Source organism: Tamandua tetradactyla, chromosome 5 (assembly GCF_023851605.1).
Source record: "Tamandua tetradactyla isolate mTamTet1 chromosome 5, mTamTet1.pri, whole genome shotgun sequence".
Classification (NCBI taxonomy): domain Eukaryota; kingdom Metazoa; phylum Chordata; class Mammalia; order Pilosa; family Myrmecophagidae; genus Tamandua; species Tamandua tetradactyla.
The window spans coordinates 22,575,977-22,591,830 of record NC_135331.1 but is presented as its reverse complement, the minus strand read 5'-3'; the positions used below and the strand labels follow the sequence as shown (position 1 = coordinate 22,591,830).

The window sequence follows — 15,854 nt, the reverse complement described above, 5'->3', positions numbered from 1 at the left end:
TGTCTTTCAATTCCCTGAGTCCCTGCTCATATTTTTCCTTTTTTCCCTATAGTTTCTGTTTCTTGTCGGATTTCAGATGTTCCGTCCTCCAGTTCAGAAATCCTATGTTCTGTCTTTCGAAATCTACCATTGTGGGTTTCCATTGTTTTTTTCATCTCTTCTACTGTGTCTTTCATTCCCATAAGTTCTGTGATTTGTTTTTTCAGACTTTCAGTTTCTTCTTTTTGTTCTTTCCTTGCCTTCTTTATATCCTCCCTCAATTCATTGATTTGGTTTTTGATGAAGTTTTCCATGCCTGTTCGTACATTCTGAATTAATTGTTTCAGTTCCTGTATGTCATTTGAATTGTTCGTCTGTTCCTTTGACTGGGCCATATCTTCAATTTTCCTAGTGTGATTTGTTATTTTTTGCTGGCATCTAGGCATAATTACCTTAATTAGTTTATTCTGGAGTTTGCTTTCACTTCTTTTATCTAGGGTTTTCTTGCTGGATGAATTTGTTGTCTATCTGTTCTTTGACATTCCATTCAGCTTTATCTGGACCTTTAGCTTAAGTTTTGTTTAACAGAGGAGACCTTTTCAGTTCTTGTATTCTTATTTCTTGCCCTGCTCGTGTGGTGCCTTTCCCACACACACACTTAGGAGGATCTACTTAGATATTATAGACCCCAGCCAGATTTTCCCAGACCAAACTGGCCTCCTATCAGGAGGAAAGAGTCACCTGCGTTGGTTTTCCCTGAGGGTGAGACCCAGCAGGTTGAAAGACTTTCCTGTGAAGTCTCTGGACTCTGTTTTTCTTATCCTGCCCAGTAGGTGGTGCTTGTCTGCCTGCAGGTCCCACCAGCATAAGATGATGCGGTACCTTTAACTTTGGCAGACTCTCTCTGTTGAGGATGTGGTGGAGACAGAGGAGAGGTCGTAGGCTGGTTTTAATGGCTTCAAATTACCAAACCTTGGGGTCTGAATTCCTTGAGGGAGGGATTCCACCTGAGTTGGGCTTCACCCTTCCCCTGGGGAAGGCACAAGCTCCAGATAAGTCCCCAAAAGAGCTCACTTCTGCCTATGCCTGGGGCAGTTGCAGCCTGAAAAGTCCTGCCACTGTATTCAGAGGCAGTCAAGCCTTTGTAGATACACAGCCACAAAAATCTCCGTTTCCTTCTTTCCCCCCCCCCCCCCTTTTTCTGTCAGTCCTGCCCCCTTGGCGCCGGGGCAAAAATGAGCAACCTCTGCTTTGATCAGGTTCACCTAAGCTGGGGGCCTATTTTTAGTAGTCAGAATTTGTTAATTAGTTCCACAATGGGCATTTGATTGTGCCCAGTCCCTGCTGCTGGTAAAGTCCTTTCCTTTCCCCTCTGGGAAGCAGCCTGTGGGGGAGGGGCGCTGGCCACCGCAGCTTTGGGAACTCACGGTTCTGGGGTGTGCTTGCAGCCGTATGCTGTGTGTCCGGTCACTATCGTGGCTCCGGGAGCTGTTCTGTACTGTTTCTGGTTATTTAGTAGTTGTTCTGGAGGACGAACTAAAATGCGCATGTTGTTAAGCTGCCATCTTGACCCGGAAGTTGAGATATTAATTTAATGATACAGCAGTCATATTCGTTTGTGAAACCCTACCTTCTCCGTGTAACTCCACCATAATCTTTGATCTTTCTCCCACCCTTCAGGGGTATTTGGGCTATGCCCATTCTAACTTTTTCATGTTGGAAGGGGCTGTCATTAATAAGGGGTAGGGAATTGGAACTAGCTGATGTTCTGGAGAGGCTGGGCCCTCTAGGTTTCAGGATTTATCTGGTCCAGGGACCCAACTGGGTAACTGTCATTTTTAAAAGGCAGCTGACACTGATTTTGCTGTGCCCATCCTGACAGTGAAACGATACTTAACAACTTCAGAGACTGGCGCCACTGAGAAACAGAGAGGGAAAGAAAGAGCTTTATCAGAGGGTCTCCTCGGATTATTATGAAAACCCTTCAGGCATTTAAGAAAGAGCTGTCTTGTGAGGAACCTCTGTGACTGTGCCAAGGGCAGGCTCTGCCACCCTCCTGGAATCTTGAACTGACATCTCCGCTATCACTTAACAGACCCCGCAGGGAGTAACGTTAAACGCTGGTGATTCCACGAGTCTGCTAGGGGGACTGCGGGTTCACAGAACCAGATTTTCTCCCAAGTGCCACCAGACCCAGGACGCTTTCTAATCTGCTGCTTGTCCATCTGGGGGTGAGTTTGTTTCGAGCCCTTCAGATCAGAAGAGACAAAGCCTTTCAGGGTGGGCAAGTTCGCATGGACGAACTGTGCTTACTTTGCGGAGCTGCAAAATGTTATCTTTGTTGGGAACCACAGAGCTCCTGGAACTATCAGGCTGTGTCACTGCTAAAAGAGTCAAGGAAGGGGCCAAATGGAGCCCAAATGGCAGTGGAAAGCCCAGGTGAGAGAGCACCCTGGGACTGTGTTAGGTAGGCCTGGAGACCTGACCTGAGCAAACCCCTCTCTTCAACTCTGACCACTCACGCCAGGGTGATGAGGAGAGAGAAGGGCATGGAGAGCTATGAGGACGTGGGCTTAGGGAGCCCAGGGTCAGCTAGCTGGAGACTGTGCTTGTGTAGGAAACATCAGCAGGGGGCTCTTACTTTGCAGGTAGAGGCCGAAGGGTCAGAGATGAAACCGGCTGCAGGAAAACAATTTGGCATCTAAACTGCGTCCCCCCCCCCAACCCGAATCCCAGAGATGGGGAAGAGACTGACCAGGGCTGTGCTCAGTGGACAGAAGCCTGTGGAGGACTCCGTGCACCATCTCAAAGCGGAGGCCAGCACGGACGGGGGAACGTGATGCGACTGTAACGACTCAGTAAACGCCCTGTGTCCCCACGCTGGGTATTTCTGTGAGTTTCTACTACTCTTGGAGCAATGAACAGTCAAATGTTTACAATGAAGGAGGGCTGGTGGGTTTACATAATGGGAAGCAAGGAAGGGATATGCAGTTAGGGAAACTGGGTCTTTTTAGAAGAAGAGTGACCCCAAAGGATAAACTGGGGATTGGAGGTGGGGGTGCAGTAACCACAGGAGAAGAAACCAAGTTCTAAGTCCCTGGGGTCTGTACGAGGGGAAGGGAGAAGCCTGCTGGGGCCTGTGACGGGACTCAGGGTGCAAGCAGAAGACAGGCCTGTCCTGAGATCACCTTGTAAACATCCTCTGCAGACTGCAAAACACTAAACAGGTGGAGGACACTTCACATATAAATGTTCCTGAATTAGAAACAAACAAACAAAGATAATCCCAAGATGGGGCATGGGGGGTGGATGCTCTCATCTCACAAGGAAGTGTGTGTAGACATTAACCATGGAAAGAATACACATGAGCCTGGGAGCCAGTGCTGTCTTGAGTTAACTCTGCACTTGGACTCCTTCTCACTGGGAACCCACTGCAGTCACCCTTTAGGGACAACGCTCAGCTTTCTTTTTTCTTCTTTTAGAATAAGAAACAAAATCTCATGGCAGGAATTTAGGAAAACAAGCGTATCACGCTCTCAGCAGGCCAAAGGCTTCTGGTAAGGACCAGGGCTCTGCTTCCGAGCCAGGAGTGCAGAGAGAGCTGACCCCGGTGGTGCGGGAAAATGACCGGCCCCCAGTCCTCCTGTGATGCCCAGCGCAGAGGGCAGCCCACATGGCCTGGTAACAGAAGGCCCTTGAGTCCCCGTTCCCCACCAGGCCCTCACTTGCCCTCCGTAGCCCCTTTCCCCTCAGCTCCGGAGACCAGCATTGGCCTTGGGGTTGGTACCTGCAAACAGGCAATGGCTCCATCTCAGAGGTGGAGGAGAGACATATGGCCTGAGAGTGGATCATGCTGCAGAGGCAAGATCACCAGGAGAGGAAAAATCATGCGGGACACAGTGCCAGGGTGCCGAGGGGAGACGAAGAGAGGAAAGGAAGGAAGGGAAGGGCATTTGCGAGTGGGCATGTGGATGAGTGCAAAAGCCTGTCTACACCAGCTACACAGTGAACGTGGAGTGCCTGTGGGTGCCTCTGCCAATGCACCCATCTGCCTCTGGGCCTGCTCACTGAAGGGACCCCAGCACCAGGCAAGGGTGCCTGGCATTCCAAAAGTGCTACAAAGTACACACCTGGTAAATCTATGAATGAATTCATGATAAGGGTGAGAGAGAACTTCATTTACTGTTCTCAGGAAAGAATGCAGGTTCACAATAAGAGAGACATGCCTGAGTCCCAGCTCTGCTACTGACTGACTAGGCTAACCCTGACTGGTCACTTTTACTTCTATGAGCTTCTGCTTCCTCATCTGCAAAGCATGAGCTAGGGACAACCTACCCACATAGGGCAGTTCACAGACTGAAATATTTAGGAAGGTATTTTGCAAATGGTAATGAGCGCTATCACTTAAGCAGTAAAGATGCTGGGGTGGGGGTGGGGTGGGGCGCACATCCACGAAGCTCCAGAAGCTACAAGCAAGACAGGCCCATTTTGCAGGGAGGCAAACTGGTTCAGGATCGGAAAGCACCACTGGGATGGATCAAATGTCGTGAGGAAAGTTCCTGTCCTCTAAAGAATTCAGAAAGCTGCACAATCACTTAGAGAACAAATAAATTTGCAACAGCGTAATCTCTTCTGAAAGAGACATTTATGATTGTGAAGTCATAAGCATAATGGCCAAAAAGGTGGGCCACCCCACATAGGGGACCAAGCCCCCTGGTCTCCAAGTAGCTCTCCAGAGCCTATCTTCAGAGATGTGCTGTGCCACCTATTCTTCTAGACATGGCTTTCCCAACCGAGTCCAATGCTGCAGACTCCAGTTTTTCTCATCTCTCTCTGTATAACGGAAAAGTTCTAATGTTGCTCTTATGAACTGGGGAAAAAAGTCATGAAAGAAATGTCTGCTCTTTTTTATTCATCTACTTCTAACAAGCAACCCAGTCTCAGTCAGTGGCATGTGACCAAGACGAGGCCACATAGTTGCCACGCCATTCACTGCCAAGGTGACTTTTTCCCTGGCATCAACTCTGCCTAAAATGCTTTTTACACACACACCTCCCTGCTCTGTGCTGCCCCTGAACGTACCTAACTGCGTGCCACCTGTAAGACCCAGCCTCCAGAAAGCCTTTTGCGTACTTTCTCTACACCCACCCCTCCTTGGTTCCCATAAAATCCCATGCACCTCTCCAGCACTGAGCTTAGGAGCTCAGACCCAGGCACCTGGCCACAGCTGCCTGCCATCCTCACTAAGCGTGCAGGCTCTGTGAGGTCAAACACTCCCCAATTCTTCTTTCTTTACTTGGGGCAAGGCAATTGCCTCACACTGGAAAACACAAATGAATTGCCTGTTGAATGAACAAGATTTGAAAATGATGAACAAAGGGGGACTACTTTAATCTCACTTTAACAAATTCACGTTTTGCAATGCTTTCACACACATTAATTTACCCTTATGTAAAACAGGCTGTTCATCCTCATAAGTGACCCAGCCTCCAAACAGGCATTTCAAGCTTCTCTAAAAAAGCTTCTGACCAAGGGCCTGCCAACAAGGACTCAGGAATGCATAGTCTATCCATACTGGATGGTACCCAAAGCCTACCCATCGTGCTTTTCTCTGCCTGGAAAGCAGCCCCCTTTCCTCACTTGGCTGATTCCTGCTCGTCCTTTGATGTTCACCAGGAGAGATGTCACCTCTCCAGGCAGCTCTCCGAGGCTAAGGTATTCTTTGCTCTGTTCCTACACCTGGGATTTAATGCCAGGTGGCACCTGGCACCTGGCATTAAACCTCTAGTCACGGTGTAACTTGGCGAGCCTCTTGGTGGACTCCGAGCTCCCTGAGGAGCAAAGATGGGATCCAGCCCAGTGGCCGGCACAGTAGCTGCAGTGGAATGCCCTCCGTCCCAGTGCCTTGCCTGCACGCTGCCAGCTACCGTCATGCATTCCATCATCTCCCGTGGGGACAAGACATGGAAACCGTTCTCCAATAGCAACGCTTTGTTCCCATCCGGCAAGGGAACCACCATGCCTGGAGGACTCACCTTTCCTTACTGGAAAAGTCGACTCCCAGCAAGATGTTCTCCTCCGTGTCCTGGCGCCCGCTGCTGTCCACCACCACCATGTACCGGACCCGGTCCGCCCAGGCACTTTCTAAGCGCACAGCCTGGAAGGGGCAATCACGCTCTCACTGGTCTGCCTCCCCAGGGGGCCCCACTTCCTTCACCAAGCTGAGAGCGGGAAGGGCCACGCTCCACTTGTTTCCGCTCATGAATTCAGGAATTAAGAAGAAATTCTTGCAATCAGATCTCATTTCTATCCCCAACACCAGGGACAGTGCCTGGCTCAGTGGAGACACCCAAGGTTTGTTAAATGAGTGAACAAATGAAGTTGAGAGGATGAAGATCTTAACTGAAGGTGCGCTACCACGGGACCCTGACCCATCCCCTCACTCTGGGTCCCACCAGGATATCGAGGAACGAATCTGGCTTTGGCTTTTGTGAACAACTTGGGAAAAATCTGTTATAATGTGAAAAAGCCTTTGCCCTACTGTTCACGAATGACTAACCATCAAATATCACAAGTGAAAATTAAAACTTGCCACTCTCATCTCTTCTTACCAGCTTGATTCTATCTTCACAACGCAGAAGGTTGATCATTACTTGAAGGTGCTGGGGCAAGTCGCCTGTCGGACCAAACAAAGTTTTAGAAGGTCACCTAAATACTTTCTAGGAAGAAACCTATGAGAGGTCGATTTTAGGGCCTGGAAGAAGATTTAGAGGTTAAAATTCCTCTACCTATACCCCAGGAAAAACATTACAAAGGCATAATCTCGATTTCTCTCTTGAATATTTTGTGATGAGGATAGGTGAGATAACTGCTTATTGTCATGTTTTAAAAAGTTTTTCATTTTCTGAAATACTTGTAATATGGTTTTTTTTTAAATACAAATTTGGAAACTACAGAGACGTCCCAGAGAACAACGTTATTTAATCAAGCAAACATGACTTTGTAGGGTGGGAAAATCTGTAGCAATTACAACTCTGTGCAACATCCAAAAGAAACAGAGCTATCTTTAAAAATAATGCTCCTGTAGACCCCGATTAGAACCCTGGAGGGATCAGTGCAGTTTATGTACTCAAATGCTCCAAAAGAAAGGGCTGTGCGTGCTCCTTTTGCAAAAGCATCTTCTCATTTTAAGGCAGAATGATATATGATATCCAAGTTGCAGCTCCCACCTCAGAGAGCATTCAGGTCCTTAGAAACTTGCCCCTCTTATCTGTTCTCTCCAAGTCATAGGATTGTGCGGTGTAAAAGCCCTTTCAGTGTCACTATCAGGAGTGATTTGGAGACAAAGGGGTCACAATCACAGGACACAGAGCGGGAATCCCACTCTCCCCCTACACCTGCATGGAGCCTCCCCCGTCGGATGACCAGCACCACAAGGGCACACAGCTGCCACGGGCTGTGCTTTAACTCACCTGGGCACTCTGCCCCACCTGCCCCAACCACGCCAAGCTGGAGAACTGCTCAGATGAAAACAAAAACCAACTCCTTGCCTGATAAATGCCTAAACGAAAGGGTCATTTTCCACAGAGATAAATTCCTTTTGGGGGGACTGTTGGCTGAGATGAGGAGTTGCTGACAGACAGAAATCCAAACCTCGGCCTGGCCCCCACCCCCAGTGGCTGTGTGCTGAAGTGTCCACTAAGCTGGGCAGTGCCGCACAGTGCCACCCCCAGGGGCGGCCACTGACACTCCTGGACCACACGTGTCCACCTCCTGAGCCTCGGTTTCCTGATCTTAAACACTTAAAACCCTCAAAATACTGGTAGCTCCCACAACATTTTGGTAATTAAAAGCATGCATATCATGTATCTAGTAGGTGTGGCCCCGCTCTGCCTCACTGGGCTCCCTGTCTACCCTACACCCCTGGCGAAAAGGGCCAGCCAGCCTCTGGCCTTCTTCCCGCCCTCAGGCACACTCAGGAGCCACACGAAACGGTTATATTTAGTTTTTTTTACAAAATGGCTTTGCACTTCCCCAGGTTCACACACGCTAAGAAAATATTCTTTGAATCAGAGGAAGTAGACATTTTCTACCTAGTAGCAAAACTTGAGCATTCATTTGTTCCATTTGATACAGTTAGGACACAAATAGTGGCTAAGCTGCTAACAGGGCAGAACCACTAGCAAACTCAAGAACACTCTGCTTACGGCCGCATTATGGAAGTCACTGTTGTAATAATTTTAGCTACTATATACTGAGCACCTACTAGGTATGTGATATGCATACTTTTAATTACCAAAATATTGTGGGAGCTACCAGTATTTCAAGGGTTTTAAGTGTTTAAGATTAGGAAACCGAGGTTCAGGAGGTGGACAAGTGGACTAGGACTGCTCAGTAAGTCACGGAACTGGGATCGGAAGCTAAATCTGGCTCCAAAGTGTATGTTCTTCCCACAAACCATCCTACCATCTCCTTTGCCGGATGGCAGTTTCTTAGCTTAACACAGAACTAAATCTTGATTATAAATATCAGTACATAAAAATACTGATTGAGTTTTGGTGTTTGCTATAAACTGTAAGATACGAAATTCCAACTTAACCCCTCATATCCAAATGTGGCTGGACAGCTTGAGGCTAAAGAAACAAAATGTTTACAGGTGACAAGAGAACAGGCAACAAGAGAACAGTTTGCAATTTCTAACCGGTGTTCCCTCTTGTTCTAAAATTCCAAGGCCTTTCCAGCTCACAGATATTCCACCATCTGCCCCCGTCCAACAAGGCCCTGCGAGGCTACTGGCCGTTTACAGAGCTTCACTTGAGCACAGACTGTTTACTTAGTTGTCTGCTTTCTGACCTAAGGTTAATACTCAGTTTGATCCCCACTTTCTCACTTTTGTCCACTTCCAAAAACCAAACCCACCAACAGAGAACAAAGACCCCCTGCCATGGTAAATATCTCAACATGTGTATCAAAGGCTCTTAAATAAACCGCCCAAATGGGAGCTTTCCAAATGCTCGGAGAAATGAGTGTCCCTGGGCAAGGTATATAAGTGCCCAAAGTGGCTGCTCCCAAGGGGACAACGTCCATCCATTCTGACACACTGGTTGGAGTCATACTGTATGGTATAATTCCATTTACGTTTTTCAGAACAGGGAAAACTTCTCTTGCAGGGATAGAAATTAAAACAGTGATTACCCCTTGGGGTTCCTGGCTAGCAAGGGGACATGAGGGATCCGCTGGGGTGTGAGAGAAGTTTTAAATTTTGATCTGGGTGGTGGATGCACGGACGAAAATTCACCGGGCTGTACCTATTTCAGATTCAGACGCTTTACTCAACCACTAATAGTTTAATAGACTTAGCTTTGAATTTTATTAAATGAATTTCTTCATCTAAAAAAAAACATACTTTAACTTAAAATCTGCAGTTGGGTGGTCAACCGCATGCAGGAAGCCTCTATATCCACACGGGGCACTGCTGACCCTCACTTCTCACGCAGATGCACAGTGTCACCTGGAAAACGTGCATAGGCTGCCCCGAAAAACAGTACCTGGGCCTCTTTTCCTGATTCAGCCCTAATAAATCTGTGTCCCACCCTTTCTCTGGAACTGGAAACCAGCAGACTGCTCACCCCCGATAATGCTGGTTTCTCAGCTGCACAGAAAATAGGTCCTGGTTTAAGAGCATTAACTAAAGCCATCACCTGCATGCTTGAGGGGATGCTGGAGACTCCGCTGGCCTTGGGGGCTGTTTCCCTGTTGTAAGAAGAGGGCTGCTCCTTTCACCATGAAAAAGCTCTCGCTTAAGCTGGGAAGAATAAAACCAGGGCACAGTTAGTCTGGGATTCACACAGGAAAACGGACAAAGACATGCTGCGGAGGGGAGGCTTGAGAGGGGACAAGTGGCACGTGAAATGCAAATGGAATGAAATAGTTTTTGTAACGATTTTGCATGGTACTCTTACCAAACCTTTGCTAAAAGCTTGCAGCTGGAGCATCTGCCTGATGAAATAATGCTTCCGGCTAAAAAGCAAAGTTCTATATGGGCTCTCCCAGGGCCAGGGCCCCTTCCTGCAGGCTGCTATAAAGGGACTGCTCTGTAATACACCCTCCAAAAACAGACCACTCTCTGATCAGGAGATGGTAATCTACTTTGTGAATTCTTCATATTACTGCTGCTCACTTTTGCTTCTAACTCCCTGACTTTTATTTTGTTTGTTTATTTATTTATTTATTTTCATGGGCACGCACTGGGAATCAAAACAGGGTCTCTGGAATGGCAGGTAAGAACTCTCCCTGCTGAGCCACGATGGCCTGCCCTTCCCTGACTTTTAACAACTACAGTGATTTTAGGTGTCTTCCCTGGATGAAATACAAGGAAGATGAAATTATATTTTTACTATAAATCTTTGGCCTTTATTATTTTAACTAGCAAAAGATCTATATTCAACCTTTAACTTCAAAAAACTGCATTCTTTTTTCATTTTCATGATTTGTCTATGAAATCTACCATCAGTTCTGAAAATTGCCCAGAAAATATACAATACTAACTGTGATCCTTCAGGGGCTGGGCCATCTGTGATTTTCTATTTCTCAGTATTTTCCAAATTTTCTATTTTGAGCAAACATTTGCCTGTTAAAATGGCTACTTCTGTTTGGTTTCCAAAGTAATATATACAGGTTATACTTTATAATCTCAAAAGCACTTCATTTTTATTAATTTTGTGAAAAATGATCACAGTTCAAATTATAAAGAGCTATAAAAACCATTAATTCTCTCCTGAGCAACCAAGTAACATATATATGATTTGAAGGGAAAAGCAGTACTAGAAGCAGTACTTTTGCATCTGGATTTAGGCAAATTAACTTCCAGTAGAAATATAAGGACATTTTCTGCAAAATAAAACCAAAGCATAGATCACTTTTCCCGGAGACAACCAAAGTTAGTAGAGTTAAGAATTCAAACCCTGGAATTAAAAACAAACAAACAAACTCAGCTAAGTCTAAAATTCTTAACTCCAGATGGGAAGAAAACTTACCAGCATTAACTAACTTTTTTTTGTTTGTTTTTTGCATGGGCAGGCACCAGGAATCAAACTCAGGTCTCTGGCATGGCAGGTGAGAACTCTGCCTGCTGAGTCACCGTGGCCTGCCCTGCATTAGCTGACATTAAGTCAGCAGCTCCCCAAATCAGGAAAACTGTTATCTTCTACAATATTACGTTCATAACAGAGCCTGCTAATTTGTATGGATAAAGCTACATGCTAAAAATAGCAATTAAACACTGCATAGCAGGGCTTAGTTCCACCTCTCATTCAGGCCATTCAATTACTGACAACCGGCTTTATTTTATAATGCTAACACTTATCTCTGTAGAACACTCCATCTATTCTCTCAGTGTACTGCCATGCCATCCTTTCTACTCTTTCACAATCATGTATTTGTCCTGCAAGTTTTAAGAGTGGAGAAGCCCAGTGTTACATATGATGAAGGAAATGAGAAGCATCCTTTCTTTGCAGTCTCATCCCCACCCAGCAGAGTGAAAATCCCCCTTGGCTGATCTAAACTCTAGACTGCCTCATTCCTGCAGGCTGCAGAATTGACCAACGCTTCTCACTTCTGCCTCTCCAACCCCGCACTCTCTTCTTTCTCAGAATTCTACAACCAAGTTTGTTTACAGAACTATTCCGTTTCGGACACAGATCACTCACTACTTTTTCTCATGAGAACTTGAAAGAGCAACCCCAAACCCATGAAACTTAAAACAACAATTTGTTCATCAAAACAGCTGGAGAAATCTCTTCAAGGCCACCTCAACCTCTTTTGTTCAGTAGTTTAAAAAAAAAAAAAAAAAGTCCATACTGACCAGAAACCCGAGCACTCTGGACGGAGCCAACCATATCAGTGACCTCTGCCTTAGAAATCATGGGCAAAAACTCCCCTCGGTTTCCCTTACATTTCCTTTGGGGGTTAAAAAAAAGAGAGAGAGACAGAAAGAGAACAATGCAAAAGAATAGGCTGGTCTTATCCCGTGATCACTCAGGGTTCCCAAGGTGGCTAAGAATTGGATCAACCACTCGACGCCCGAAGGCAGGCGGGACTGAAATGATGCCTGCCCTGGGACACTTTGTCTCTGTTCTCCTCACTGCAGCCAGCGACAGGCGTTTACTGTAGAGAGCATGAGTCAGAGCTGCGGGGAAGCCCAGAGAGCAGACTATGCCAGGCTTTGGGAGTGCAGAGGGCAGATACATCCAGGGGACAGCCACGCAAGGCGGCTCGGGGCTGGGACCCATGGGGCGTGGCCACAATGCATGGTCAGTTGCTAGCATTTAATTCAGCCCCTCCCCAAACCAGGAAAACTGTTATCTTCTACAATAACAGTTCCTAACAGAACCTATTCACTCGTATGGTTAAAACCACATGCTAAAAATAGTAATCACTTAAATATGGCATAGTCAGGCTTAGTTCATTTGTTATGAAATGACACGAACATTCATGAAATTTTATGAAAACAAGGCGCAGAGATTCTGCATGGCCCCATTTCCATCCTCGGTTCTGGGTTCTCGTGGAACCTCACCCGCCCTTGGTGTGGATGATTCCAACACTACTTCCTGCTCCCAGGCTTTCTTTTCTCCGGGCTGCTAATACCAAGAGCAGAAGTACTGGGTTGGAGGAAGGAGGACACGGAAGTCGGTAAAATAACAAAGCTTCATGACGGCCATGGTCGCCTCTTTTCAACGCTAGCTCTACGGGTCCCACTCCCTGCCTTCCGCTCCCTATGGAAAACAGGACAGGCAAGGCAGGCGGAGCAGACGAGTCCCTTGTTGGGGGAGGGGGGTGCGCCGTTCCCCGATTTATCGGTCCCAGAGCCGCGAGGGAAATCGTCTGGGGAAATCCGTGAGGAGGTCCATGTCGGGGCTGCATGCACGCTCTGCTGGATGTGGTGGCCGACCTTAGGCAGGTCAGGGGACAAGGAGGCTTTCCATCCCAGCTCCAGAAGAACCCATCTTCCCACGAAAGATTTTAAGTCCCCTGGAAAGGGGGACTATACTGGCACAGCAACAAAACTGAAATGTTTTTCTCTGTGGCTTTAAATAAAATCTAGACGCCGGATTCAAGAAGTTTCAGCCACTGCCCACCCCACCCCTCTCCCCATCCACAGCGCTTTTACCCCCACTATACAAACGGGGGCTCAGGCAATGTCTACCGCACTTCTGGAAGACTACACGAGATCACAGTTTCTACAAAGCGCCGAAGACAGACAAAAGCCTCAATCAAAACTCCTCCAAGGACCCCAACCCTCAGAGCTTAAACTTAGTGCTGTCCAGAAACAGATATGTGGTAGGAAAACAGAAATCAGTGGCAGTAATACGTACTAATTTGGGCTGGAAACCTCTGAAGAGTAGAAGTACTGGGTTGGAGGAAGGAGGACACGGAAGTCGGTAAAATAACAAAGCTTCATGACGGCCATGGTCGCCTCTTTTCAACGCTAGCTCTACGGGTCCCACTCCCTGCCTTCCGCTCCCTATGGAAAACAGGACAGGCAAGGCAGGCGGAGCAGACGAGTCCCTTGTTGGGTGACATTCCCACCCAAAGAGCAAATGGCCCTTGTGGAACTCTTGTCTACCCCCTGATATTCTGGCTTTAAAAAAGGCCCTTGTCTTGGCATGTTCTGATGAAAGAGGGCCATTCAGAGGCAGCAAAACAGCTGAAGTTCCTCTAATCACTTTACTCCTACAGGTTTTTTTGTAGGCTGTTAGGACAAGCAATAGGGTGTGTGTTAGGAACTGTGAGGGAAGACAGCCGACCATCAAGGAACAAATCCCACGCAAAGAGGACCCCGTTCCTCAGTAAATTGGGCATATCGGAGGATTTCTATCTCTTTCAAGCCACCAGGCACTGTACAAATGCAGTCGCCACAGTTAGCTGTGCAGCCTTCTCAAAACACTTTCATGTTCTCAAAACTCTTGGGTCATGTTAACAGTTACCTGGAGGCCAATCCGAAGAGGCTCGGTGAGCCCAGTCATGGAGGGGAGAGGGAAGGGAGGAGGAGACCACGTCAGGTAGGGGAAGAGAACATGCAGGTCAAAGGAGCTCTGACAGACAAGGTGACCAGAACATCCCAGGCTGGTAAGACAGCCCGTAAAATAAATTAAGGGTATGAATAACCATAATGTAAGGCAGAATGGAATTTGCACCCTAAGAAAGGAATGGTGCTGCCAGGGTTTAGAGAGCATCTAACTGATGGATTCTGGAATACTTCATGGAGGAGGAGGCACCGAGTAGGGACTTTCCAAAGGCGTTGTCTGCAAGCTTCCCTCAGCTCCCACGTAATCGATTAATACTCACAAAACAATTACGTGAAACATACGCGAAAAAACTGTTATTTCGCACTGGAGGAAACTACAGCTTGCCCAGGAGCATACATCTTTACAGAGATGGCACTAGACCCACGTCTGTCTGTCCCAAACCCATGTGCTTGCTTAACCCCCAGAAATCCGGGTCTCCTCGTCCAGAATGAAAATCAGTGTGGTTATCCTGTCCTTGCCCCTGCCCCAGCCCACTAGGCTCTGATGGCCGGCTGCTGTGCACCGCTCTGGTTCCACAAAAGCACCCGTCACTGAGAACTCAGAAAACCAAATGCATCGTCGTCAGTCTTCATCCCAACTTCTGATTCAAGGAACAGAGCTGGAGGAAGAGAAGATTCCGTTCTTTCACCAGCCCAAGGGACAGACGGAAGGGGTAGGGGAGACACTGTCACCATCAGTCAAGGAACAGGGCATTTTATCCCATCCTAAGGACCCAATGGGCGTTCTGAGGAGTTCTGTGGGCGGCACAGCCATCCTGATGGGGAAGCTGTTTTCAAGACATTTCTCAGCATCAACAGTACCAAGTCCTATTTACCGAGTCTACTAAGTGGCAGAGATATATGACGTGCTTAGCCATGCCATCCCATCTAATTCCCGCAGCTCTGTAAGGCAGGTATTATTTTCTCCATGTTGCAAATGAAGGAACCTAGTCAAAGCTTCTGAATCAGACCATCCAGGAATAACCAGGGCAACTGCTGTTTTATTACATTTTGCTTTAAACAAACTCCTTTAGTCATTCAAAGTTTAAGAAAGTAAGAAGTGATGGTGTGAGAATCCATATTGCTGGGTTCTGATTTATGCTTCACGTTACGTCTGTTCTGATATTAACTCACACGTCTCTCTGTTCAAGCATTCAAATACCCAAATATTTTTAGAATGTGGCGCACATGGCTAAGCCCAGCCTGATGCCCAAGCCTCGATAAGGGCCAAGACAACTACCCTCTTTGAAGGACAGGATATCTAAGTGCCACTTGGAGATACAATTTCTTGAAGAATACAAATAGTAGGTGTAGACACATCATACTCCAGAATATACTAAAGCCCTCGATTTTCAACTTTGGCTGCATAGCCAAATAACCTAGGAAACTTCTACAACACCCTTGTGCTTAGGTCCAACCCCCAAGAGATTCTAATTTAGAAGGACTTCAATGAGTCCCAGGCATCTGCACTTTTAAAAAGTTCTGGCAGGTTGTTTGTTCTTAATTTTTTTTTTAATTAATAAATAAATAAATTTTAAAAAAAGTTCTAGCCGGGATTCTGACAAATAGTCAGAGTTAAGATCCCCTTGAACTTAACAGGACACAAAGAAAACTGGGCTTCCCAAAGGGTTTGACATAGCAGGTACAGTGAAGGGAGGTCATGCCAGGGTCAGAAAACAAAATAATACCCTCTTTGGAAGCAACAAAACAGGTGTAGCTAATTGTTATGTGTCAGTCTTCTACCAAACATTTGGAGTTGCAAGTGTTATGGACCTTTAAAGGATGCCCTGTATTATAGTGATAAGAGGGT

The 15,854-nt window shown here is 46.8% G+C and overlaps 1 protein-coding gene across 1 annotated transcript in view; it reads right to left on the bottom strand.

The window, feature by feature from the left end:
* SSH1 (slingshot protein phosphatase 1) overlaps positions 1–15,854 on the bottom strand; it is a 66,698-nt gene that overhangs the window by 28,146 nt on the left and 22,698 nt on the right. Inside the window, exons 3-5 of the mRNA XM_077160110.1 lie at positions 9,681–9,784; positions 6,591–6,655; positions 6,015–6,136 (exon numbers count right to left, since the gene is read on the bottom strand). Coding sequence (XP_077016225.1) covers positions 6,015–6,136; positions 6,591–6,655; positions 9,681–9,784 — 291 coding nt within the window. The remainder of the gene's footprint in view (positions 1–6,014; positions 6,137–6,590; positions 6,656–9,680; positions 9,785–15,854) is intronic.